The sequence below is a fragment of the Pecten maximus genome, chromosome 3, assembly GCF_902652985.1.
Source record: "Pecten maximus chromosome 3, xPecMax1.1, whole genome shotgun sequence".
NCBI classification, from domain to species: domain Eukaryota; kingdom Metazoa; phylum Mollusca; class Bivalvia; order Pectinida; family Pectinidae; genus Pecten; species Pecten maximus.
The window spans coordinates 2688591-2715656 of NC_047017.1; the positions used below are offsets into that span (position 1 = coordinate 2688591).

Here is a 27066-nt window from a genome sequence, read left to right on the forward strand (position 1 = left end):
CATTTTAATTTTGAAATTACTTAGTAAAAATGTCGTTATAGTCAAATTTAAAATACAACGTATCTAGCAAAAACAAAAGCCATTAATGCATATATATATAGAACGAAATGAAATGTGCCCATTTAGAGTCTTGCAGGTGAATCAGATACATACTTTGCTTGATAGTTTCTCTTTACTCAAACGAAATACACCATTTTAGAAGTTTCAATATGATGATTCAGATAATCATGAATATATGTTTATATACACAGATTGGGATATAATGGTGCACTGTGTATATACTAACATACATATTAACCTGCATGTTGTGTCAAGATAGGGATCATGGTTGAAAAACATGTTACTTCCAATTTGTATAATAAACAATATATGTAATAAAAAAAAAAGGTATCAGAATTTTAATTATTTAACTCAATACAGCCGATATAAATGCCAAACTCTGGCAGTTTTTAAGTAATATCAAGGTTTTTTAGTCACAATAGTTTATTGAAAAATAAGGATATTATGGGTGCATTTGATAACTAGCCCAGTAATAGGATACCTATATGACAGCATATTAAAACATATCTTATCTTTAAACCCTTTTGGTTTTTTTAACATATTGTTTTTCAGACGAAATTTAAAACAATTGTTTGAAAACATTTTGTTATGGTAAATTAAGACTAAAAAAGCATTGATGTCAATTCACTCACCCAGATCTACTTCAAATTATCTGTCACACGAAAGACATCCACAGATGAAATAAATAAAAACCATGTGTAGTTAAAATATGTTGTTACAAAATAATGTCAATTACCTTCAATTGTTTTACTTGACCAGATAAAAAATGATATTAATAGTGTCATTTACGATCTGAATTCTATTTGTCTTATTTTGAACGGTATTCTTCTTCCTTATCCATTCTTTCTATTCCTGTTCCTCTCATATTCGTTAACTTAAAAGTTCTTCTAGCAGTTTTATGAATAAAAATAAATGATTGTGATGTGCAGTTTTTAATGTATTATGTTATAGTTCGTACGCTATTTATAAAGATGGCAAATCAGATTTGTGCAATATTTAAAAAGAATATATGTTTATGTGCATATTAATAGCACCGAGTCTTATCAAAATCCGTCATTAGCGGTACTCAAAACACTTAGTGGTGTGCTATTTTTTTAGGTATTCTATTCACCGAAAGATAGGATTATTTAATTAATTAATTAATAATTCAATTAGTTATCGTCAACCTGTTAATTTCAAGAACTGTGACAATATATGATTTTTACATGATTTGTTCCAGAAAACATACAATGTCTTACCCTGGATTATTTATATAGAACGGTTGTCACATCTTAGATACAATAATAGAATTTGTCTTACCTTACAGACCACAGGTATACGTCCACGCACTTTACTGACAAGATGACAAATACAATAGCAACAATGAACTTTGACCCATTTCCACGCATGCGCCCAATTCGTTTCAATATGGCTGCCATGCTGGTGCAAGGGTCGAAGTGTTTACCAAGATATGTGGGTAGATTGACACTTATAAGAAACTCGCCATGGAAAAGAAAGGCAAGTTGAGTCAAAATTCAATTCTGCGTCAAATCTAGAACGCATCTTTATTCATGTATCTGCAAGTTATCTCAGGGATGCTTGTAAACATGGATTAATATTCTGGTGACCCCCTTGAAGGACAGCAAAAACGTAACCGGCTCGTTCTAAATCGAAACAAGACATTGACAGGATCGTTAAATATTCCATTGCATAATTCGTGTCCCTAAGTTAAGCGTACAGTTCCATCATTTTGAAATATCACTGAAATTTAGATCGTCAAGGTGACCAGATTTATCAAACGACCCCATGCTCGTGTTCCCAGGGTAGGCCTTCAGTTGGCATATTTTGTCATGGCCTATTTTTGTCTGAAGTCGGTCAGGACCGAAGATTTTAAAATAAGATATCAAATATTCTTTATCTCCAGAGACTCTTAATTGCCCTCTTTACTTACGGAAAGACGCAGCTACTAATATCATTACGATATCCTATTGCATATGGGGACAAGACAGAACTGAAACAGTTTATTTTATGATTAAAGGGAGGCAATCCTAGATGTTAGCTTCAATGTTACATACATTTTCTTACAAAAGTTTACTTTTAGTATTTTTAATGATTTTCTTCATTCAGCCTGGTTCTTGAGCACTGCAATGAGTAAATTGATACATATTTTTGTCCAAAAATGATTCAAAGTTGCAGTCAATGTTTAAAATTAAGTATTTGATAACTAAAAAATACTTTGTACAAGACTAATAGTAATAACATTTTTATGCCTGCAAAAAGTGGTATTGATTGATCTCATAAACACTTTCTTTAATTTCTTTGCCTGTTCATGAAAAACTTATTCAGATGCATACAATTCTTAAGAGTTTTTATTAACTTAGCACCAAGCCTACATAAATTGGGAAAACATAACTTTAATGACAACATCTTCAATTTTACAAATTAAACTTTTTTGTTTCTGGTTGTTGAAATATAGTGTCACTGTTGCTGTTTTACAAATGTAATGTCGTTCCTTGAATTTATGTTGCTTATTTTGATATTTAAGTTTTCAATTTTTTTTATGTTTTATTACATTTATTAATTATTACATTGTGATTAAACAGTTTCTCATGATCATATCAAAAGTTTCAACACCAACTTGCATTGTTTTAGGTACAAGTCGTCCTTAACTTGGGGCTAACTAATGACTAATTAATATCTTTATATATCTATATCAACAAGAACCACTTAAATATACTTGTAAAGTTTCCAATGAGAAATTGTTTGGGTCTAACTTGATCATGACCACCTTGGCCAAGTGGAGATAATTTGTAGTCTTTGACATCAGCTTGTAGATTGTACTGCATTTACCAGTAGCAAAGGGTACACAATTATAAAAGTGATGGGAGACTTACTGTCACTAGATCCAATTTCAATCCGACTGACTTGACAAGTGTTTGGATTTCCTTTGGTAGTGATGCTATTGCTGATATTATCTTGCTTTCATTATGTTTGAATAATCTGTGAGATTTGTTCATTATATTTCACCATAACAGTCACCTAACACTTGACCTTTAGGCAATACCTTTATTATGCTATGTGTGCATGCTGCCATTTTTGTGTATATGTATAACCACCTCAACGCGAGTCAGTTAGATATTTAAAATGAATCGAAGGTATATTAACTGAAACATCTGGAAGTTTCTGACAATATAATGACCTAGACCTGAAGTCAATGATGACTGGTTAAAAATATTCAATTGGTGTTATGGTGTTGCCAATCAATTGAGAATTTTTATGTTGGAATTGGAAAAAATAAAGTAATTTGTAATTTTGTGTGGGGGTGAGAGTGGGTTGTTATAGTGTGTGTACACGTTTGTCTATCCTGTCAGACCTGCAGGGATAACTCTGGAGGGGGCCATGGGGCTATTTGCCCCATATTTTCCTAAATGGCCCACCAAAACTCACAAATTTCTTTAGTTTTCTGTGTTTTGGCCTATACGATTTCTGAAATCTCGTCAAAATGGCCCATGATTTTTGGGTCCAGCGTGAACACTGAGACCTGTGATTTCTCATCTGTTCAGAATTAGTGATATATCTTGAGAATCAAACAGATTTGATATTTAAACCCTAGTAAAATAGTAAAAGTTTTATATTCTATCATATTACATTGGCCATAAATCAAGGTTAAAGGATCCAAGCTCACCTTTGACTCTCTCTAGATCTGTATCTAAATTTTGTTTCAGCCCATTTCAAGGCAGTGGAGCCTAGGAATACATGTTGTTCCCTTTAGCTCCTGTTCACAAATAAGCCCGGGGCCTTCTTCATTTTTTCAGAATCATAAATTTTGAAAGAGTAAGCTAATAGTGGGTTCACAAAGAAGCCTCACTCAACTTCAACACTAAACTTTTAAACTATGCAGGGGGTGATTTGAGGATAAACATCAGGGATTTATCTACAATAGAAACAGGAACCCATTCCCCTAAAAAAATCTTGTGAAAATTCCGAATTTGCAACTGAAAAATTCCCAGTTTTCAGTTTTGATCAAAAGTCACTTTTGAATGATTAAGTAAGTTTTATCTACAAAGACCTGATGCAAAAGGTTCTTTTGAAAACTAAGAAACAGCTAGAGATTACAAAATGAAATCAAAAATAATTTTTTTTTTATAAAGGTAATATTCATAAAAAAAAAGCTGAAAATTGTATGAATTTCACTATTTTTTGTTTTTCTCAATGTCACATTTTGTCACGTAGAAATTCCCAATTCAATGGTCCCTGGACCGTGAGTTGAAAAATTGTAGGAAAATCCCTGAACATGGTAATATAGATCGATATTATAACTTTACTTTTGCAATTGTTGTAAATTAATTAAGCATCGTTTATGTTTGTATTCAGCCACTGTAATGGTTTTGCCTGAATTTGTCAAATGTCATTGAAAACTGTGCTAAAATATAATAAAACTATTTCTGTTTGGAATGTCAATCTATAGAGACAAACAGGAGACAAGCTGTGGAAAGATCAATAAGAACTTGGTGTAGATATATATATACAAAAACAAAATAAACAGGGAAAGAAAGATCCACATGATATAATGCATGGTCAACAGATATTGTAAATGCCTGTCTGTAGACGCTGTGACCACGATGGGGTCGTTAGCGTCGTTAGCGGCACATTAATAGGACAAGTTTTGAGACAGCCATTTATTCTAGAAGGATATGATAATGGAGGACCCTCTCCTTGATTCTATTTACACTCTTTATGAAGCAGATAGTTACCATATCTTTTTTCGCTCTTAAAAGGAAATGTCGTTCTGGTCATATTTCTTTTATATTTCCTTGCATGTATGAATAATATGACAGTAAGTTGGCAAAGTAGGTGGAATACCAAGGCTGTTAGGGATTGCCTTTTACTTCAGTTGTAACTCCTTGTCAAGACATAAAAAATTCAACTGCCGTAACAGAAGAAGTGTGGAGTTTTGTGTGTCTCGAGGGAGTCGCTGTATTTCTCTGTGTCACAACTCAGTTGACAAACTCCACTTTGATGGTGCCATTACTGCAGACGCTGCTTTTGTGCAAGAGAAGGAATGAATTGTCGTCTGACATGTCTTCTGATAAAAAAAAAAATCCAGTGATATTGTAAATTGAAAAATCCATTCTGCATGGCGTATAAATAAAAGAGTGCAAACTTGACATTAAGTAAGTGGGTAATGAAAAGGTGCGTTTGATCTCTAGTCAGATCATAGAGAACAAGCTATGAGTTTTTATCGGTTAGAACATACTTAAGTTTTTTCTTGTATTGCAGATCACTAGCCTGGCTAAAGAGAAGAATCCTCTTTTAAATGGTAAGTGTATAAATATATCTTTGTTGTAAAAAAGTTAAACAAATTAATTGTATAGGGTTCCTAAATCAACACATTTTGATATACATAATAGCAGTCATATGTGATCAGCATCAATTTATTAATATTTTGATTCAGCATTCTTGTTTCCAGCAAATTTTGTTAAAGCACTGATGTGTTAAGCATGAATTTTGAATTTGCATTCTTGTGTCACAGATCGACATATTTTGTGCGATTAATAATGTATAAACGCTTCCCGGGACAAGCAATTAATTGCAGGAAACTTCTTCATGCAATTTTCTTGGCTTTTATTCACCATGAACATTAGCACAGAAATGATTAACACAATGTACTTTACTGGTACTTCCTGAAAGCTTGATGTAAATTTTTATTGATAGTCCCTTATCACACACCATAAGTCGAGCACAGCAAACATGCCATTGTCGCTCATTCCATCAAATTAGAAAGATCAATTAATTGACAATGTGTAGATTGATAAGCATCAACCATTTTGTAGCATGATTGAAATGTCTTCTTTCGAGTTTATTTCGAGTTAGTAGCATTGAATATGTTGTCTTGTGATATAAGTTATTCATGTGTACTGTAAAAATGACGCCCAGTTTTCAGGGAAAAGACTGTCAGGTTGAATAAATGAATAAAAAGTACAGTAATTTACCTTCACTGACATTAACGTAATTGACAAGATATTGATGATAGTTTTCAGCAGAAACAAAATTAAAGCTAATTGATTATGCATCGATGATATCCCAGAAGCCAAAGTGCTGACCTAAAATTGCTAGCGAGACATTGTGTTGTGAAGGACAACCAAATATATAATGCAACATGATATGCTGACAATGGCAAGTGAAGTCTACCATTATGCTAGTGCAGGTACGAAGATACATCCGTACAAGCTTGACCAGGTGTAGTCTACGCCTATTGTAGTCATGCACGGCCGAACATACAAATATGATCAGTGCTTGTCATGAAGCAATGTCAGGATAAGCATTTTCACTTGACTTTAATATGATTGTTCAGAAATGAATACATACCTGATAAAATCTTCAACTGACAAATACATACGATAGAGTGTTTTGCTGAATGTCTAACCAGAACATTTCTGAATGAAAGATACCGAGGGTTCTAGAGATATTGTGATGTGTTCCCGGGGTTACTTGCATGTACACACGGCAATGTAGACTGGCCACCAGTCCCTAAGTTTTTTGTTAGAACTGCTCCACTAAATTTTAATACTAGATTATCTCCCCTTAGTTTGAAACTTAGGTCCGTTTCGATACAAATCCTCTCTACTGTTTTTATTTTCTGCGTCTTTAATGTCAAATATATTTAGAAGGGAAATCAGACAGACATATGACACTGAGTGAGCTTTGTAAACAACAAAATTGTCAAATAGAGTTTGGTCCTCTATCACCCGATTAACCATGGCCTCATGAATGAAATGATTCGGTCCATATCCGGTATGAAGCACACTTGGGTGAAGGGGAATCAATTTTGTATAAACTCTGGCCAGAAGTCAGGGTCATGGTCATGGTCAGGGTCAAATTTTGTTCTTTTTACTAACCAATGGTCAAGGGCACTGAAACAAAGTTCAAGGTCAAATTTTGTATCTTTTCACGGATGATCATTTTTTTGTGACATTATTGTTATGAAAGTTGGCTGGAATTAAATGTAGAGTCAAATTACTACAGGCCAAGGTCAAAGGTCAAGGTCATTTTTTTGATCTTTTCACTGAGTAACATCTTGTTCTGACATTATGAAACTGACCAATGCTGAAGCCTGAAGGTCACTCACAGAGGTCAGAGTCAAATGTAGTATCTTTTTTAGCCCACCATCATCAGATGGTGGGCTATTCAAATCGCCCTGCGTCCGTGGTCCGTCGTCCGTCCGTCCGTCCGTCCGTCCCTCCGTCCGTCCGTCCGTCCGTAAACAATTCTTGTTATCGCTAATCCTCAGAAAGTACTGAAGGGATCTTTCTCAAATTTCATATGTAGGTTCCCCTTGGTGCCTAGTTATGCATATTGCATTTTGAGACCAATCGGAAAACAAGATGGCCGACAGGCAGCCATCTTGGATTTTGACAATTGAAGTTTGTTATCGCTATTTCTCAGAAAGTAATGAAGGGATCTTTCTCAAATTTCATATGCAGGTTCCCCTCGGTGGCTAGTTATGCATATTGCATTTTGAGACTGATCAGAAAGCAACATGGCCGACAGGCAGCCATCTTGGATTTTGACAATTGAAGTTTGTTATCGCTATTTCTCAGAAAGTAATGAAGGGATCTTTCTGAAATTTCATATGCAGGTTCCCCTCGGTGCTTAGTTATGCATATTACATTTTGAGACTAATCAGAAAGCAACATGGCCGACAGGCAGCCATCTTGGATTTTGACAGTTGAAGTTTGTTATCGCTGTTTCTCAGAAAGTACTGAAGGGATCTTTCTCAAATTTCATATGTAGGTTCCTCTTGGTGCCTAGTTATGCATATTGCATTTTGTGACTGATCAGAAAACAACATGGCCGACAGGCAGCCATCTTGGATTTTGACAATTGAAGTTTGTTATCGCTATTTCTCAGAAAGTACTGAAGGGATCTTTCTCAAATTTCATATGTAGGTTCCTCTTGGTGTCTAGTTATGCATATTGCATTTTGAGACCGATCGAAAAACAAGATGGCCGACAGACAGCCATCTTGGATTTTGACAATTGAAGTTTGTTATCGCTGTTTCTCAGAAAGTACTGAAGGGATCTTTCTCAAATTTCATATGTAGATTCCTCTTGGTGCCTAGTTATGCATATTGCATTTTGAGACTGATCAGAAAACAACATGGCTGACAGGCAGCCATCTTGGATTTTGACAATTGAAGTTTGTTATCGCTATTTCTCAGAAAGTACTGAAGGGATCTTTCTCAAATTTCATATGTAGGTTCCTCTTGGTGTCTAGTTATGCATATTGCATTTTGAGACCGATCGGAAAACAAGATGGCCGACTGACAGCCATCTTGGATTTTGACAATTGAAGTTTGTTATCGCTATTTCTCAGAAAGTAATGAAGGGATCTTTCTCAAATTTCATATGCAGGTTCCCCTCGGTGCCTAGTTATGCATATTGCATTTTGAGACTGATCAGAAAACAACATGGCCGACAGGCAGCCATCTTGGATTTTGACAATTGAAGTTTGTTATCGCTATTTCTCAGAAAGTAATGAAGGGATCTTTCTGAAATTTCATATGCGGGTTCCCCTCGGTGCTTAGTTATGCATATTATATTTTGAGACTAATCAGAAAGCAACATGGCCGACAGGCAGCCATCTTGGATTTTGACAGTTGAAGTTTGTTATCGCTGTTTCTCAGAAAGTACTGAAGGGATCTTTCTCAAATTTCATATGCAGGTTCCTCTTGGTGCCTAGTTATGCATATTGCATTTTGAGACTGATCAGAAAACAACATGGCCGACAGGCAGCCATCTTGGATTTTGACAATTGAAGTTTGTTATCGCTATTTCTCAGAAAGCACTGAAGGGGTCTTTCTGAAATTTCATTTGCAGGTTCCCCTCAGTGCCTAGTTATGCATATTGCATTTTGTGACTAATCAGAAAACAACATGGCCGACAGGCAGCCATCTTGGATTTTGACAATTGAAGTTTGTTATCGCTATTTCTTAGAAAGTACTGAAGGGATCTTTCTCAAATTTCATATGTAGGTTCCCCTCAGTGCGTAGTTTTTCATATTGGGACCAATCCGAAAACAACATGGCCGACAGACAGCCATTATTGCTAAATCTTAAATTTTATATATAGGTTCCCCTTGTTTGAAAAGTACTAGAGGGCTGTATTGTCAAATAGAGTTTGGTCCTCTATCACCCGATTAACCATGGCCTCATGAATGAAATGATTCGGTCCATATCCGGTATGAAGCACACTTGGGTGAAGGGGAATCAATTTTGTATAAACTCTGGCCAGAAGTCAGGGTCATGGTCATGGTCAGGGTCAAATTTTGTTCTTTTTACTAACCAATGGTCAAGGGCACTGAAACAAAGTTCAAGGTCAAATTTTGTATCTTTTCACGGATGATCATTTTTTTGTGACATTATTGTTATGAAAGTTGGCTGGAATTAAATGTAGAGTCAAATTACTACAGGCCAAGGTCAAAGGTCAAGGTCAATTTTTGATCTTTTCACTGAGTAACATCTTGTTCTGACATTATGAAACTGACCAATGCTGAAGCCTGAAGGTCACTCACAGAGGTCAGAGTAAAATGTAGTATCTTTTTTATTGATGAACATTGTTATGACATAATGAAGCAAAGATGCTTGGAATAATTAATTTTCAAACTGCTTTGCCATAATTACTGAAATATCCATCTAACATTACAGGCCCCATGGGCATCTTGTGTGATGTTGATTTGCACGGACAGATAAATGAGAGCATTAGATGAAAGAATGCATGTAAACCTTTAATTTATATTTTCTCTGTTGAATCTTAATTTATATTTTCTCTGTTGAATCTTTCAGCATCAAGACAGGCAGCATCATTGAAACAGTGTGAAAACTGGGAACTGTAAGTTTTTAATTAGCTAGCTGGAAGCTGTTCACAGATAATGGACAATTAGACATAATAAAAAAATGGCGCTGTTTAGCGTCTTCCGGATAGGATTTAAAATAAGTGCTGACATTTTGGTTGATTTCGACTGTTCATAAACACCTGGAAGTTTGTTTTGCAGTACATATACTAAGTGTAATTCCCGAAAAAAAGATTTTTAGGATGTTCTGCACTTATAAATGTGTGACCATTTGAATTCAAAGTTAATTACCATACTGATGTATGTGCGTGAAAATTAATGTTTTAAAACTTTATTCATAAGCTAGATTAAATTTCCTATTTCACCACAATTAAAAAGAGATGACTTTTGACTCTCTTATGAGATAACTCACTCTAAGGAGATATAACACCATTGAAGTCAATACTTAAACTGATACTTTATCAATGAATTTTAAAATTATTCTCTGATTTCTCTGAAAAAGAAAATCTAGTTAGAAACTGTCACAAACATTTTCATTTCTGTTTCCTTTTCTCTCTTTTTAGACTGCAAAATGTTTCGAAGCTTCCACTCGGCTCAGGAAGTAGGCATAGATTCCATCAATCAACAGTATTTTGTAAGTACAGCTGTTGTGAGGATGATACTGAAACAGTTATTGCCTTTTTCACTTTTCACCTACATGCATTACTGATAATATAATTTCAGTTTCATGAGACAAAGAAAGAAATTCTATGCATGGAGAAAATGTGGCTTACATATATGGTGCAGTCTGAACCATAAAACCACTTCTTGTTTGACAAACCTGTTGTCCTCCAGATGGGCAGGTATTTCTCTGGAATTGCCCAGAACTAACTGATATCTTCTTATACTGGGGGGTGTCAGTCGATAACACCATAGTGAACTTGCCTAATTTACCAAGGTGACTGGCAATTGATTCCCAACGAGAAGTGTAAGATCACTTGCCTGACCATGATGATTTTCCTTGGGTACTCCATTTTCCTTCCACATGAAGACAATGTTTACTTCCATCTTGGCAAACAAGTGATTCATATGTGAAGCTGAACATTTGAAGTATACAATTATTCTTTACCAACAGGTGACGAATTTAAGATAGTCAACACACCAGCATTTGCAGAGTCTGTTACGGAGGGAGATGTCCGTTGGGAAAAGGGTAAGGATTAACTTGACAAAGTTATCTGTGAATGAGGTAAATGACAACATTTTGGAATGTCACTGAAAAAGAAGAAATGATTTCATTTACATAGAGCTAGAAGGTTCACTGAGAATAGGGTAAAAGCACAACCTGGGTCATGGTAGTGTATGAGTAGGGAGGGGGGAGGGCACTTTTTGTTGAGGAACTCTGGTTAAGACTTCCTGGTATGAGATCAAAAGAGAAAAAAGGCTTTAGATTACCAAGTTGAGGTTCACTACTTGATGGAATGCTAATATTTAATGATATTTAAATATTAAGCCTGCAGCATAATTCTCTCAGAACAGTACATCACATGGAAACAAGTGGATGGGAATATCTCCCTCAAAGCCAAAAATAAAATTAGAAGGATAATTAATTTGATACAAAAATAAACAAAAGAAAACCATTGCATTAATGAAAATAAATGTTTCCTGTCTAGACTAATTTATGCCCTATTTGATATTTTAAGAATTGTTCTTTTATGTAAATACAACAAATTGTTTTCACAGCTGTTGGGGACTATGTGAAAGAAGATGATGTTATCTGTGAGATTGAGACAGACAAGGTGAGTTGTTGAAACTCCTTACAACTGTGCCAGCCAGACAGGTTTTCCTGATCCTCAAATCTCACATTTAAAATATTCCATTTTATCTTAAATAATTTATTTTGAAATTGAATTCACAATTGGGAAATAACATGTAACGGTATATCTTAAACTGCAGAGTAGGGTACCCCTGTTTCATTAATACAATGATACTATACACAGAAATATACAAACATATCATTAGTAGTGCAGAATCAGGAGACTACGATTTTAGGCCAGAGAAAGGATACTTGTATATCATGTATGGTGAAACTATTTTTTAAATGAAAACAATCCTGGTCTAAGGGGAGACAACTCACATAATAAATGAATTCAGTCCTGGTCTAAGGGGAGATAACTCACCTTATTTTGTTCAAGAGGATTGCTATTATCAACTAGGTTTAGGCATATGAATGAAATTTTGTGTGAATTTTTGCAGACATCCATCCCTGTGCCTAGTCCAGCAGCAGGTTTTGTGGAGGAGCTTTTTGTTCCGGATGGAGAACGGGTAGAGCCTGGTCAACAACTCTTCAAGCTCAAACTTTCTGGTGAGTCAGATGGATATAACTACAGTCTGTTTTATCGTTGGGAGTTTAGTTTTTAGGTGCTTTACATGTTTCAGTACTCTGTAGCTCTCAGTTAGGACCAAATCATTGAACTCCTTTGGGAATCTGCTCTTGCTTATTTCTATGACAATACCTAATGAGTTGAGGATGGGACTAAATAATTATGTTAACAAAAAAAGAAAAAAAAAGAAGAAGATAACATCTCCTTTCACAGATATAATTGTTTGTAATTAAGTCCCCCGATTGGGACTTGTTGACTTTTACTATATATACTGTTACTGAGTATGTAGACTACGACAGTACTTGGGTCTGTTAAGGCTCATGGGGCTCTTGTCAGATTTAAAAAAAATTATGCTATCTTCTGATTGGTAGAAATTTAGGTGTTTAATTGTGAAGAGATATGGTGTTGAAAAGTATTATGACTTCAGGAACAATATTCTCGTTTCTTTAAGCTTCCATATCAACTGTGGGGATAGTTTTGGGAGCTTCTGTAATGGGTCATGGGTCATACATTAAACAGTTATTTTTACATGCATACATCTTAAAGTAGGGAGATCATCAATCATTGAACAATTAGAAAACAAAAACCTGTGATTAGCTGGATTGGCTTCCTAACCCTGGAGTAGGCTAACCCTGGAGTAGGGAAAGAATATTCCTGCTGTACCTCACTGTATATTGTAAGAGGTGACTTATTGTGGCCCCTCACCCTGCAGGGACAAAGATGGTTTCTATTTTGTCTTCTGTTCATGGGACATTGGAAAGTCCAAGAATAAGGCCTGCTGTATCGATGTTTAAAGTTGAAGGTGACTAAAAGACAGCTCCATCAAGTATTGGGATTTTTTTCCATGTCTTCTACTTAGAGGACATTGAAGAGACCAAAATAGATCTTCTGCCTCCATTGAAATGCTCCTTGATATCTGTCCTCATTGGACCTAGGCAGTTGCAAGAATGTTCCATAAAAAAAAGAAGTCATTTTTGCTTCATGTTTATTTTCTCAACTTTCTTACTTAAATCATCATGAACATATTTTCCTTGATAGGCGATGCACCAGCTGCAGCTGCTGGTGCAGAAAAGGTGGCAGCCGAACCTGCCCCTGCAGCTACAAGTGCACCTGAAGCAGCATCTGCAACAGGAAGTGGTCCTATCCCCACTACCCCTCCTCCAGTACAGCCCCTTCCCTCCGCCCCAACGGCATCTGTCCCTGTGGCTGCCATCAAACCCACACCAGCCGCTCCCCAAAGCACTGGAGCACCACGCGGAGGAGGAAGGACAGAAACTAGGGTAGGTATTAGTGTTAAACTTACTTAAACTGGGTAACACAGAACCATACCGAACTGTTTACACGATATGTTGGATCTCCCACCTCCCGTATATTTTAAATATTATTTGTTGAATCCTTTTGTTTTCTTATACTTTAATTAACACATCGTTAATAATTCTGGCGACCATTAATACTTCTTTTGGTGAATAAAAAGTCATGTTTACTTAAATGTAAAGTATCAATGAAAATATGAATACCAGATTAAATATACAAAAATGTAGCTGGTACCAAAAGTATATGATGTAAGGTTTGATATGGTATCAAACAACAAAATAGGAAACACTTATATTAATCACAGCTCTCACAGATTAACCAACTCTTTATGTGTTTTATAAAATCTTCCTTTCACTGGTTATTGTACTAACTAACTGTTGGTATAGGTGAAGATGAACAGAATGCGCCTGAGGATCGCAGAACGTCTGAAGGATGCACAGAATACATGTGCTATGTTAACAACCTTTAATGAGATCGACATGAGGTAGGTCTGTCAGGCATAACTGGTATTTAGATGAGTGATGGGCAAGTGATAGAAATAATTGGGAAATTTTTGGAAAATGAAATAAAACCAGTAAATTGATGCCAAAATTAATAACTTGATCTATCAAAAGAGTTCAAAAATGATATATACCAAGAATTTTTCTTATCTCAAAAATATCAGAACAAAAAAAGTCACATACTTTCTCATAAAGGTTGTTTATGTGATGCAGATTTCAACTCGCAGATCATTTTAAGTTTTGAGCCAAGATGTATATGATTCAGATTTAGAATTCAGCAAAGACACATTCTGCAAATCATTCAATGAATTCTGGAATTGTATTTCCATTGCAGCAACATAATGGACATGAGAAGTTGTTACAAAGATGCCTTCCAGAAAAAGTATGGCATGAAACTAGGATTTATGTCGGCTTTTGTGAAAGCCTCTGCTTTTGCACTGGAAGATCAACCTGCTGTGAATGCAGTTATAGACGATAAGGAAATTGTGTATAGAGACTACATAGACATTTCTGTAGCTGTTTCTACACCAAAGGTATACAGTAAAACATGTTTACAATGTTAGACACCAAAGGTATACAGTAAAACATGTTTACAATGTTAGACAATCTAATATATTGTTAATGTACCTGGTAGGGGCCGCGGTGGCCGATTAGTTAATGTAGCTGTTTCTACACCAAAGGTATACAGTAAAACATGTTTACAATGTTAGACAATCTAATATATTATTAATGTACCTGGTAGGGGCCACGCCGCCACGGTGGCCGATTAGTTAACGTGTCCCGAACACTTTATCACTAGCCCTTCACCTCTGGGTTGCGAGTTCGAAACCTGTGTGGGGCAGTTGCCAGGTACTGATCGTAGGTCAGTGGTTTTTCTCCGGGCACTCTGGCCTTCCTCAAATCTCCAAAACCTGGCATGTCCTTAAATGACCCTGGCTGTTAATAGGACATTAAACAAAAACAAACAAACAACAAACAACAAACAACAAACAAACAAAGAAGGAATATCATAGGATAACTTGACATACTCCTGATGCTGCATACTGTCTAGGTTTTATTTTGGCATTTAAAATGAAAGATAATTAAACCAAGGTTGTTTAATTATGGCATTAAATCAAGGCATTAGACTGCAGGTAGCTTTTGAAAATCCTTTTATCCTAATCCATATTTCCAGGGTAAGTATTGCCACTCCAATTCTCAGTAGTGATTAGTTTTACCAGACCTGACCTAAAAACAAGCACTTGTTATGTAGCTGACTGACACATCACTGGTCTTATTCTAAAGGTTGTAAAAATATTATTTATCTGACACAATAGTTCAGTTTTATATCAGGGAATTATGTTGGTGACAAACACGTTAGTTCAATGAACTTATCTTCATTATGAACATGTTTTACTGTACCTGTACAAGAAGAAGAAAACTTGGAAGTGTTTGTGTGTTTTCAAGATGTGAATTCTTTGCTGGGAATGATTGTGTTAGAGCAGTGATATATGTACATTGAGGTATAAGTATATGTTGTGTATTGTGTTCCACTTGATTCAGGTAAGTATTTATACAATTATAGAAATATTAGAATATATGAATATATGAAAAATATGCAATAATTAGTGAAAAAAATAGCTTTCACAAGTGGTGAGGCATCTGTTGTCCTGTCGTCTGTGTCAACTTTTCCATTTAAACAATTTCCTCTTTATTTTGATAACCAGGAGGCCTAGAGACCTGGTATTGGGCCCATAGCATGCTGTGGTGAAGGGCTACAAAGTTTGTTCAAATGAAAGACCTTGACATACATTCAAAGTCACAAGGGTCAAATATGCAAAATATTTTTAAAATTATTTCTTCACTGAAACCAAGAGGCCCAGAGACCTTATATTGGGCCCGTAGCATGCTGAGTTGAAGGGCTACTAAATTTGTTCAAATGAAAGACCTTGACATACATTCAAGGTCACAAGGGTCAAATATGCAAAATATCTTTTAAATGACTTCTTCACTGTAACCAAGAGGCCCAGAGACCTGATATTCAGCATGTACATAGTGGCATGGATGAAGGGCTACCAAGTTTGTTCAAATGAATGACATTGACCTACATTCAAGGTCACAGGGGTCAAATGTACTGAAATCTTTAAATGATGACTTCTTAATACTCTTAATTTTGAATATGTTGTAATCAGCTGAGCAAAGTTGCATTAGAAGCAGGTAAGCCATTCATTGGGCCTCTTATATATCAACATTAAATGTCAAACTTGGAAAACAGAAAATTAGAAAAGAATAAGATCCTTTCTTGATTGGAGTTTTAACTACGATTGTTGTATTTAAACATATTTCCCAATGTTTTAACTTGCAGGGTTTGGTGGTGCCGGTGTTACGGAATGTGTCGAATATGAACTATGCTGATATAGAATTAGAAATAGCTGCTTTAGGAGAAAAGGTGAGAATTATAATTTAAGGGGGAAAGTTAGATCATATTTAAACTCTTTACTTTCAGTGACCATCATTAGCTCATTGGTTACAAGTAACCGAGAGCTAATGCTGTCACCCCGGCGTCGGAGTCGGCATCCCACCCCAAAACTTTAAAGTTTTTGGAGTAAGTTTTTGGAAAGCTTGTAAGTCCAAAAGTATACACCTCATGCCCTTCTAATTTGGTTTATACATTCATTAGAGGTCTTGGAGTGATGTTATGGCAAAATCATGCAGAAAAAAATGTGATTTTTTCGCATTTTACCATTTTGTGGACTTAACTTTTTTGGCACCAAAACCCACTTTAAAGTTTTTGGGGTCAGTTTTTGAAAGTTTGTAAGTCCAAAAGTATACACCTCATGCCCTTCTAAATTGGTTTATACGTTCATTAGAGGTCTAGGAATGATGTTATGGCAAAATCATGCAGAAAAAAAATTGTGATTCTTTCGCATTTTACCATTTTGTGGACTTAACTTTTTTTGCACCAAAACTCACTTTAAAGTTTTGGGGGTAAGTCCAAAAGTATACACCTATCACCCTTCTAATTTGGTTTATACATTCATTAGAGATCCAGGAGGTATGCTGTGGCAAATCATGCAGAAAAAAAATTGGCATTTTGGCATTTTACTATTTAGTTTACTTACTTTTTTTGACACAAAAACTCACTTCAAAGATTTTCGGGGTTAGTTTTGAAAAGCTTGTAAGTCCACACCCTTCTTTTTTGGTTTATACATCCATTAGAGATCTAGGAGCGATATTATGTGACATACAATTTCAAAATGACATGCTTATACATACATAAAAAATGAATGCATAGTGTGATTGCTGCCGCCGGTGAGCTTTCGCAATCATTGATTGCACTTGTTTTGTATAATGCTTATGCTAGGGACTTTATGGCCCAGTCATTGATTATATTGGCCATAATAGGCTCAGTATTTTGTTAAATATTCAGTGATGACAATACAGGATATCTGTAACAGTAGAAGGGACATTTACCAAAATGCTAAGATCAATTGATTGGGACAAAGATCAAATTGTAACACAGATATTAACACAGAATTCATTATGCCAAATATGATTTAATACAATGATATCTTCACATTGAATATATTTTCATTATGCTGAATATACCTGTATAGGGATTGAATGGATTTTTTTTTTTCATTTTTATTGCGGCTATGAATAGCAGTGGCTATCTACATATCCCATGTTATAGGGACACTTGTTAAATAATTCTCTTTACATAGGTATCAAATTATTGAACTTGTTTATTAAATTCAGTAATATCCTCTATATCTTGAATGATTGCTCACAGTTTTTAACTTAACTGTATATAGTGTTCACTTTCTTGTTAACTATCTGATATACTGGTGATCCTCAGGCTCGGACTGGTGCTTTAGCAATAGAAGACATGGATGGAGGCACATTTACCATCAGTAACGGGGGAGTGTTCGGCTCTCTGTTCGGGACTCCAATCATTAATCCCCCACAATCAGCTATCTTAGGCATGCACCGGATCGACCAGAAGGCTGTAGTCATCAATGGAAAGGTAAATAGATAGACAGAAAGACATAGTCCTCAACGAAAAGGTATATAGATAGACAGAAGGCTGTAGTCCTCAACGAAAAGGTAAATAGATAGATAGAAGGCTGTAGTCATCAATGGAAAGGTAAATAGATAGACAGAATGCTGTAGTCCTCAACGGAAAGGTAAATAGATAGACAGAATGCTGTAGTCATCAATGGAAAGGTAAATAGATAGACAGAATGCTGTAGTCCTCAACGGAAAGGTAAATAGATAGACAGAATGCTGTAGTCATCAATGGAAAGGTAAATAGATAGACAGAAAGACAGTCCTCAACGGAAAGGTAAATAGATAGACAGAAGGCTGTAGTCATCAATGGAAAGGTAAATAGATAGACAGAAAGACATAGTCCTCAACAAAAAGGTAAATAGATAGATAGAAGGCAGTAGTCCTCAACGGAAAGGTAAATAGATAGACAGAAGGCTGTAGTCATCAATGGAAAGGTAAATAGATAGACAGAAGGCTGTAGTCATCAACGGAAAGGTACCGTAAATATTCGCGTATAGTGCGCACTTTTTTTCAAAAATTGACAAGTGAAAAAGACCACTGCGCACTATACGCAAGTACAAGCCTTTTCCCAGTCAGAATGAATGTGATTTGACCGAGATTTGTGATCGTTTCCTTTCACAGCAGGATTGATTTAATACTTATATATATATATATTACATATATAAAGCATTTAGAAAGTAATAGTTAACAAATAATCAAAGAAATGAATAGTTATTTTGATGTTTAATTCCTTGAAATTGTGTATTTATCAGCAATTACGTGGATTTATCTAAGTCGATCGCGATCGTGAGCCACACGTTCCGTACACATACGTATACGATCTTACTTGAGCATGTTCCCGTATTCAGGTCCAAAACGATGTATAACATCTCAATTAACATCAAACAAAACTTGAAATGATATAGCAGTACTTAGTTATTTCATACTTCTAAATTAATCATCTTATTAATCCAGAGTGCTGCCAGAAACTGATAACGTTCAACTTGTTTATTTACGGAAGCTGTAACAGCACGCATGCGCAATTAGGCAAGGGTAACACTAATGCCTTGATCTCATGCGGCAGTCACTAACCAACTGGCCATATAAAATACGATCTGACTGTGAAAACTACCGGGGTACTCTTATTTATTGTCTGCACTGTAGATTTATCCATTACATATGTTAATTCATTGACATAAAAGTTGTGACCAGCACGACGACAGCAGACTTGTTTCCGTACTGTATACAAAATGGCGGCCTGTGTTACATTACGTAGCAGTCAGCTTACTAGTCAATCTTGTTATAATTGAGCTTAATTAGCTTTGTATGTTCGTGGACAGACAACACTTGTAAGAGATCATAACTGCGTGAAAATCACAAGGTAATTGAGGGTAGGATTAATTATTTTGTTTGTACAACAGCGTAGATGGGACCGCTACAATTTGCAAGCTGACTAGGCCTGTCGCGGTATAATGTAAACAACCTGTCAATCCAATGTGTCAAATCTGACCGGTGATTCCAATTAAATGTGGTAAATAAGCTTTCATAAGTTACAAATTCCTATCATCTCATGCTTTAGAATTCATCTAGATTTCTACCGCTCAGTTGAATATTGAAAAAATTTTTTTTTTTTTTTTTTTTTTGACAATGAACCTCAAAAACGTACCTGCGCACTATACGCGAGTGCGCACTATACCCGAATATTTACGGTAAATAGATAGACAGAAGGCAGTAGTCATCAACGGAAAGGTAAATAGATAGACAGAAGGCAGTAGTCATCAACTGAAAGGTAAATAGATAGATAGAAGGCTGTAGTCCTCAACGAAAAGGTAAATAGATAGATAGAAGGCTGTAGTCCTCAACGAAAAGGTAAATAGATAGATAGAAGGCTGTAGTCCTCAACGGAAAGGTAAAAAGATAGACAGGAAGGCTGTAGTCCTCAATGGAAAGGTAAATAGATAGACAGAAAGACAGTCCTCAACGGAAAGGTAAATAAATAGACCAGAAGGCTGTAGTCATCAATGGAAAGATAGATAGATAGACAGAAAGAGGTAGTCCTCAATGGAAAGGTAAATAGATAGACAGAAGGCTGTAGTCATCAATGGAAAGGTAAATAGATGGAAGGCAGTAGTCCTCAATGGAAAGGTAAATAGATAGACAGAAAGATGTAGTGCTCAACGGAAAGGTAAATAGATAGACAGAAGGCAGTAGTCCTCAATGGAAAGGTAAATAGATAGACAGAAAGAGGTAGTCTTCAATGGAAAGGTATAGATAGACAGAAGGCAGTAGTCATCAATGGAAAGGTAAATAGATAGACAGAAGGCAGTAGTCATCAACGGAAAGGTAAATAGATAGACCAGAAGGCAGTAGTCATCAATGGATAGGTAGATAGATAGACAGAAGGCTGTAGTCATCAATGGAAAGGTAAATAGATAGACAGAAGGCTGTAGTCATCAACGGAAAGGTAAATAGATAGATAGATAGATAGACAGAAGGCTGTAGTCATCAATGGAAAGGTAAATAGATAGATAGAAGGCTGTAATCATCAACGGAAAGGTAAATAGATAGATAGATAGATAGACAGAAGGCAGTAGTCATCAATGGAAAGTAGTTTTCTCAGACAGAAGACTATTACTGTTATCAACATTTCAAAGCCTGTATGCACATTTCTGTTGTATCAGAGGTAAATAGGTTTTAAAACTGTTAATATTTTTTCTGAGCAAATGTTTGTTAAGTGGTTACTGCATTATGACCCAATTTATTTTTTGTCCTGCAAGTGGAGATGAAGTTAACCACTTGTTAGAAGTACTTGTTTGATATGTTCTGACTGTCTGGTCTAAGGGAGGTAATTCCCCTCTCAGTCACAGGATGACTACCATCAAGTTATCATTCTGGTTGGAAATGTTCACTTTACAGTGTTTATATGTATGTTTACGATACTTTACAGTATTTATATGTATGTTTACGATATATGTTTCAGATCGAGATCCGCCCAATGATGTATGTTGCCCTTACTTACGATCATCGACTGATAGATGGAAGAGAGGCTGTCACATTCTTACGGAAAATCAAATCTGCAATCGAGGACCCACGCGTACTACTCCTTAACTTATAGCACTGTAAGATCGTATAGAAACTTTTAAAACATAAGCTGACATTATCCATGATGGAAATATATGGACAAGTTTTTATGAGGTGGTTCAGCTACAAATCAAGTCTTGTCATAGACCTGAATGTCTCAGTTTTTCAGTGTCACTTGAGTGTGCAAGACTGATCACTGTGAATTGGTACGGGATAAATATTTTTGCGATTATTCTCAAATAAGAGGCATTTGTGAATAAGTAATTTATTTAGACACAATTAAGTATGAAACATTACAACTATCCTAGTAATGTTGTTCCAGTAGTGGGTCTGTTTGTGAAGAAGATACCAAGAAGTGAAAATATGACAATTCCTATTGTGGTTAAATGGAGTTTTGCTCTACACACAGTAAAATGTTATAGTTTAACATAATTCATTACCCAAAAGCTTAAACTGGATATCAGAAAGTTATTTTGGTGTTTTAAAGACAAGTTTAATGTAGAATTTCTGTTTTTATCTCGGATGATCGGAGACAAAATTTGAAGTATTGCATTTCAGAGAAATACTAAAAAAAATATCAATATTTTTATTCCTATGTTGAATTGACTTTACGTCTGTCAGAGTCATTTTCAGTATATAAGAGGGTGAAGTATGCACAGGGTCTACATTTTATGTAGGCATGTTTGGTGCTATAACACTAGGTGAAATCTTAAATCGAAATCAGTCTAATAAATGTCATTTTATTGATACAAACATTTAAAGACAACTATCTCAAATAAAGATCTGCAAATTGTATTAACTCTGTTTCTGTAGTAAAACTGGCATATATATATTGTATCATTTCAAATAGTGTACATTTTTTTTCTGTTACCCTTATCAAACTTGCTACAAAGCATAACATTATTAGTTCATACTAAAGTTTAGTTAGCAATTGACAAAAAAGAAAAAAAAAAAAAAAAATGCAGTGGCCATTTTATAACATAGTTGGACAATCATAGTTTAAAGAACAGATTTTTTAAACTTTAATAATTTAGTGGTATCAATGAAGGATCCCAAGATAGTCCTGACCATGTGTTGTTTTTGCCAGGACAACAATACTGCACTATTGTTCTCAATACCACTTATACTGTTACTGAGTTTGTATACTACACTAATACTAGGGTCTTGTTGGTCAGATGACTTTTAAGGCCCCATGGGCCTCTTTTCTGTGTAGCATTTTTGGTATGTACTCTAGTAAAGACACATAAAAACTATTGCTGTTTTGAAAGTCTTTATTACACCTTATGCCCAAATAAGGGCATCTGCCATTTCAAATTAAAAACCTTCTAATGAAAATCTACCCAAAATCCTAGATAATCTAAGATGTGACCTATGTATTCCGATATCCTCTGTCATCTTTTATTGTACTTTTTTTGTACTTATGGGCATTTATATATTTCAAGGCTTATTTCAGATTTCCATGTGTTTTCTCAAGCAGGGAGCTAAAATTATTGAAAGATCTGAATGAAGAGAAATGTAATACATTGTTCCTCAGATAAGGAGTGGTTCTACAGCATTTTATGGTCAAACGTATAATGTTGGTGTCACAAGTTTGTGGATGATGACTACATTATTATTCTTAGTAGCCAAAAAGTTACTAAAAACTACATTGTGCTGATATCTATTGTCATTGATTTTGCATAATCTTCAAATATGATTTTATTAATTCAAAATTAGCCGTGTTGAAGGAAAATTGACACGAAAGCACCATCATTTAAAGTGAAAAATCAGTTTTTATAATTTTGTTCTGTAATGGCCTGTTAGTGTAAAAGATTCTAACTTGAGGAATACATGGTGGTATGTATCATGTTTTCTTAGCCAATCACAAATTCAGATTTGAATCTAGGTGAACATAGATAAATGTATATGGATGTTTGTTGTAGGCTTTCTGTATTTAACAGAATGACAAAATATATTTATTCTTCTTTTGTTCACGTTTTCATTTGTTGTTTCTACCTCTGTTATATATTGAATTTTTATTTTCTGACAAGATTTCAAATTCTTTTGATTGCTGTACCGTGTCATTGCAATGAAATCTCTGAAAATGTTTGGTACTTAAACCACAGTATTAATGGACAGCAGGGCAGGATAGTGTAGCTGGTATAGTGCTATGATGATTTGATGCTGGATAATTGGTTACTATATGAAATCCTCCATTTTGTGGAGAGACACCAACCTACAATAAAACCGAGCTTTACCCGGATCAGTCTCTATTCTCATTCTCTACCAACACGTTTGGTGCAAAATTTCCCAGGAAACTACATTACATTGTAAAATGAATAAGTTTTCCATTTGCTCACTGCACTGGTGCTCTATATTCTAATCTACATACACCACTAAAATCTATATGAAGAATACTGGTTAATCTGGTTATGAATAACTAATTCAAAAGTAAGAGAAAGAAATAAACATGGAGAAATTATCCTTACCAGCCTCTGTAACAAAGTCTTTAGAAAAGTCAAGTATCCAGGCCTTAATGTCAAAGCTACAATAATGCTTTACTTTGAAAGTGTTCACTAAATGAAATGGTATTGGAGGGAAAACAGGTCACAATCTGTCCACAGGTACCTGTTGGGAATACAATGTACATGGATTTGAATTGGATAAATTCCACATGAGGTTTGTTAAAACTCTCCTGAACTATTGGACCAATCAAATCATAGCATTGGCATTTAAAAAGGAAAGGATTTAATGAAATCTGATGCCATGAAAAAGAAATATTTATTTGCTTGAAACAAAATGCTATTGGTCTGGTACAGACATACACACTCTTTTAACATGTTAAAATATTATAAGCAAATCAGAAACTATAACTTTGCAATTTCTTGAAGATGATTCATTTGTTGGTAATATTTTCCAGAATATCAAAAAAAAGTGTCATAAATGTTTTTCATTTTTCTAAATGTACCATATAACAAACACTTTATGAAATATACCTTCAAAAAATTGTTTTTCTGCGAAAGTGAGTTAAACAAAATTTGTAAAAAGACACAAAATTGTAATGATGTTGGATTTTGACGAGTATTAGATAATCAATAACGGTATCAACTTTTGATCAACTATAAAAGCATTACCAGAATCCGTGGTGACAGGATGGATTATATTAATGGCTTAATTATTTAAAATGATTTTTAAACAACTATTGATAGGATATGTACAACCATAGATGGTGCACTGCAATTTATACATATTAACACAACCTCATGACATTTTGAGCTATTGTAATACATGATTGTAGTAAGACGATCATTATAATGATCATTCCATTGATTGTAGTAAGACGATCATTATAATTATCATTTTGATTGTAGTAAGTCGATCATTCCATTGATTGTAGTAAGTCGATCATTATAATAATCATTCCATTGATTGTAGTAAGACGATCATTATAATGATCATTTTGATTGTAGTAAGACGATCATTATAATGATCATTTTGATTGTAGTAAGACGATCATTATAATGATCATTCCATTGATTGTAGTAAGACGATCATTCCATTGATTGTAGTAAGACGATCATTCCATTGATTGTAGTAAGACGATCATTATAATGATCATTCCATTGATTGTAGTAAGATGATCATTATAATGATGATTTTGATTGTAGTAATACAACAATTTCAACAAAAAGCACACATTTTACACCTTCATATTTGTACATTGTTTTGATTTTGATCATTTTTATCTTGTACCATAATTAGAAATATCATTCAGAATCTTTGAGAGAATAAAATGTGATTGTTAGATATAAAAACTATAAATGTGTAATATCATACCAAATGAATGAATTAATACAGTGCAAAAATACATGTAGCATTTCTAGAGTAACCAGTTGAATTTCTTAAGATGGACAAAAAATCCCATTTTACATCTTAAGACACTACATATTGTAATTTATGTTTACTGACACTACATATGGTGTTTGATGTTTACACACACTATATATGGTGTTTGATGTTTACTGACACTACATATGGTGTTTGATGTTTACTGACACTACATATGGTGTTTGATGTTTACTGACACTACATATGGTGTTTGATGTTTACACACACTATATATGGTGTTTGATGTTTACACACACTATATATGGTGTTTGATGTTTACACACACTATATATGGTGTTTGATGTTTACACACACATATGGTGTTTGATGTTTACACACACTATATATGGTGTTTGATGTTTACACACACTATATATGGTGTTTGATGTTTACACACACTATATATGGTGTTTGATGTTTACTGACACTACATATGGTGTTTGATGTTTACACACACTATATATGGTGTTTGATGTTTACACACACTATATATGGTGTTTGTTTACTGACACTACATATGGTGTTTGATGTTTACACACACTACATATGGTGTTTGATGTTTACATACACTACATATGGTGTTTGATGTTTACTGACACTACATATGGTGTTTGATGTTTACTGACACTACATATGGTGTTTGATGTTTACACACACTATATATGGTGTTTGATGTTTACACACACTATATATGGTGTTTGATGTTTACACACACTATATATGGTGTTTGATGTTTACACACACTATATATGGTGTTTGATGTTTACTGACACTACATATGGTGTTTGATGTTTACTGACACTACATATGGTGTTAGATGTTTACAGACACTACATATGGTGTTTGATGTTTACAGACACTACATATGGTGTTTGATGTTTACACACACTACAATGTTTACACACACTACATATGGTGTTTGATGTTTACTGACACTACATATGGTGTTAGATGTTTACACACACTACAATGTTTACACACACTACATATGGTGTTTGATGTTTACTGACACTACATATGGTGTTTGATGTTTACTGACACTACATATGGTGTTTGGTGTTTACTGACACTACATATGGTGTTTGATGTTTACTGACACTACATATGGTGTTTGATGTTTACTGACACTACATATGGTGTTTGATGTTTACACACACTACATATGGTGTTTGATGTTTACAGACACTACATATGGTGTTTGATGTTTACTGACACTACATATGGTGTTTGATGTTTACACACACTACATATGGTGTTTGATGTTTACATACACTATATATGGTGTTTGATGTTTACAGACACTACATATGGTGTTTGATGTTTACTGACACTACATATGGTGTTTGATGTTTACTGACACTACATATGGTGTTTGATGTTTACACACACTACATATGGTGTTTGATGTTTACATACACTACATATGGTGTTTGTTTACTGACACTACATATGGTGTTTGATGTTTACAGACACTACATATGGTGTTTGATGTTTACTGACACTACATATGGTGTTTGATGTTTACTGACACTACATATGGTGTTTGTTTACTGACACTACATATGGTGTTTGATGTTTACTGGCACTACATATGGTGTTTGATGTTTACTGACACTATATATGGTGTTTGTTTACTGACACTACATATGGTGTTTGATGTTTACTGGCACTACATATGGTGTTTGATGTCAACTGACACTACATATGGTGTTTGATGTCAACTGACACTACATATGGTGTTTGATGTCAACTGACACTACATATGGTGTTTGATGTTTACTGACACTACAAATGGTGTTTGATGTTTACATACTCTACATATGGTGTTTGATGTTTACACACTACATATGGTGTTTGATGTTTACTGACACTACATATGGTGTTTGATGTTTACACACACTACATATGGTGTTTGATGTTTACAGACACTACATATGGTGTTTGATGTTTACACACACTATATATGGTGATTGATGTTTACACACACTACATATGGTGTTTGATGTCAACTGACACTACATATG

General features: G+C 34.8%; 1 protein-coding gene across 1 annotated transcript; it reads left to right on the plus strand.

Moving 5' to 3' along the window:
* The first annotated feature begins 1455 nt into the window (after positions 1-1455).
* LOC117322947 (dihydrolipoyllysine-residue succinyltransferase component of 2-oxoglutarate dehydrogenase complex, mitochondrial-like) lies at positions 1456-23417 on the plus strand. The gene is made up of 13 exons (XM_033877914.1): positions 1456-1557; positions 5320-5359; positions 9884-9929; positions 10455-10525; positions 11006-11080; positions 11611-11666; positions 12124-12232; positions 13290-13531; positions 13952-14049; positions 14400-14598; positions 16410-16493; positions 17904-18071; positions 21075-23417. The coding sequence occupies exons 1-13, from the start codon at positions 1468-1470 to the stop codon at positions 21207-21209; spliced, it is 1413 nt and encodes a 470-aa protein (XP_033733805.1). The 5' UTR covers positions 1456-1467; the 3' UTR covers positions 21210-23417.
* The last annotated feature ends 3649 nt before the right edge of the window (positions 23418-27066 follow it).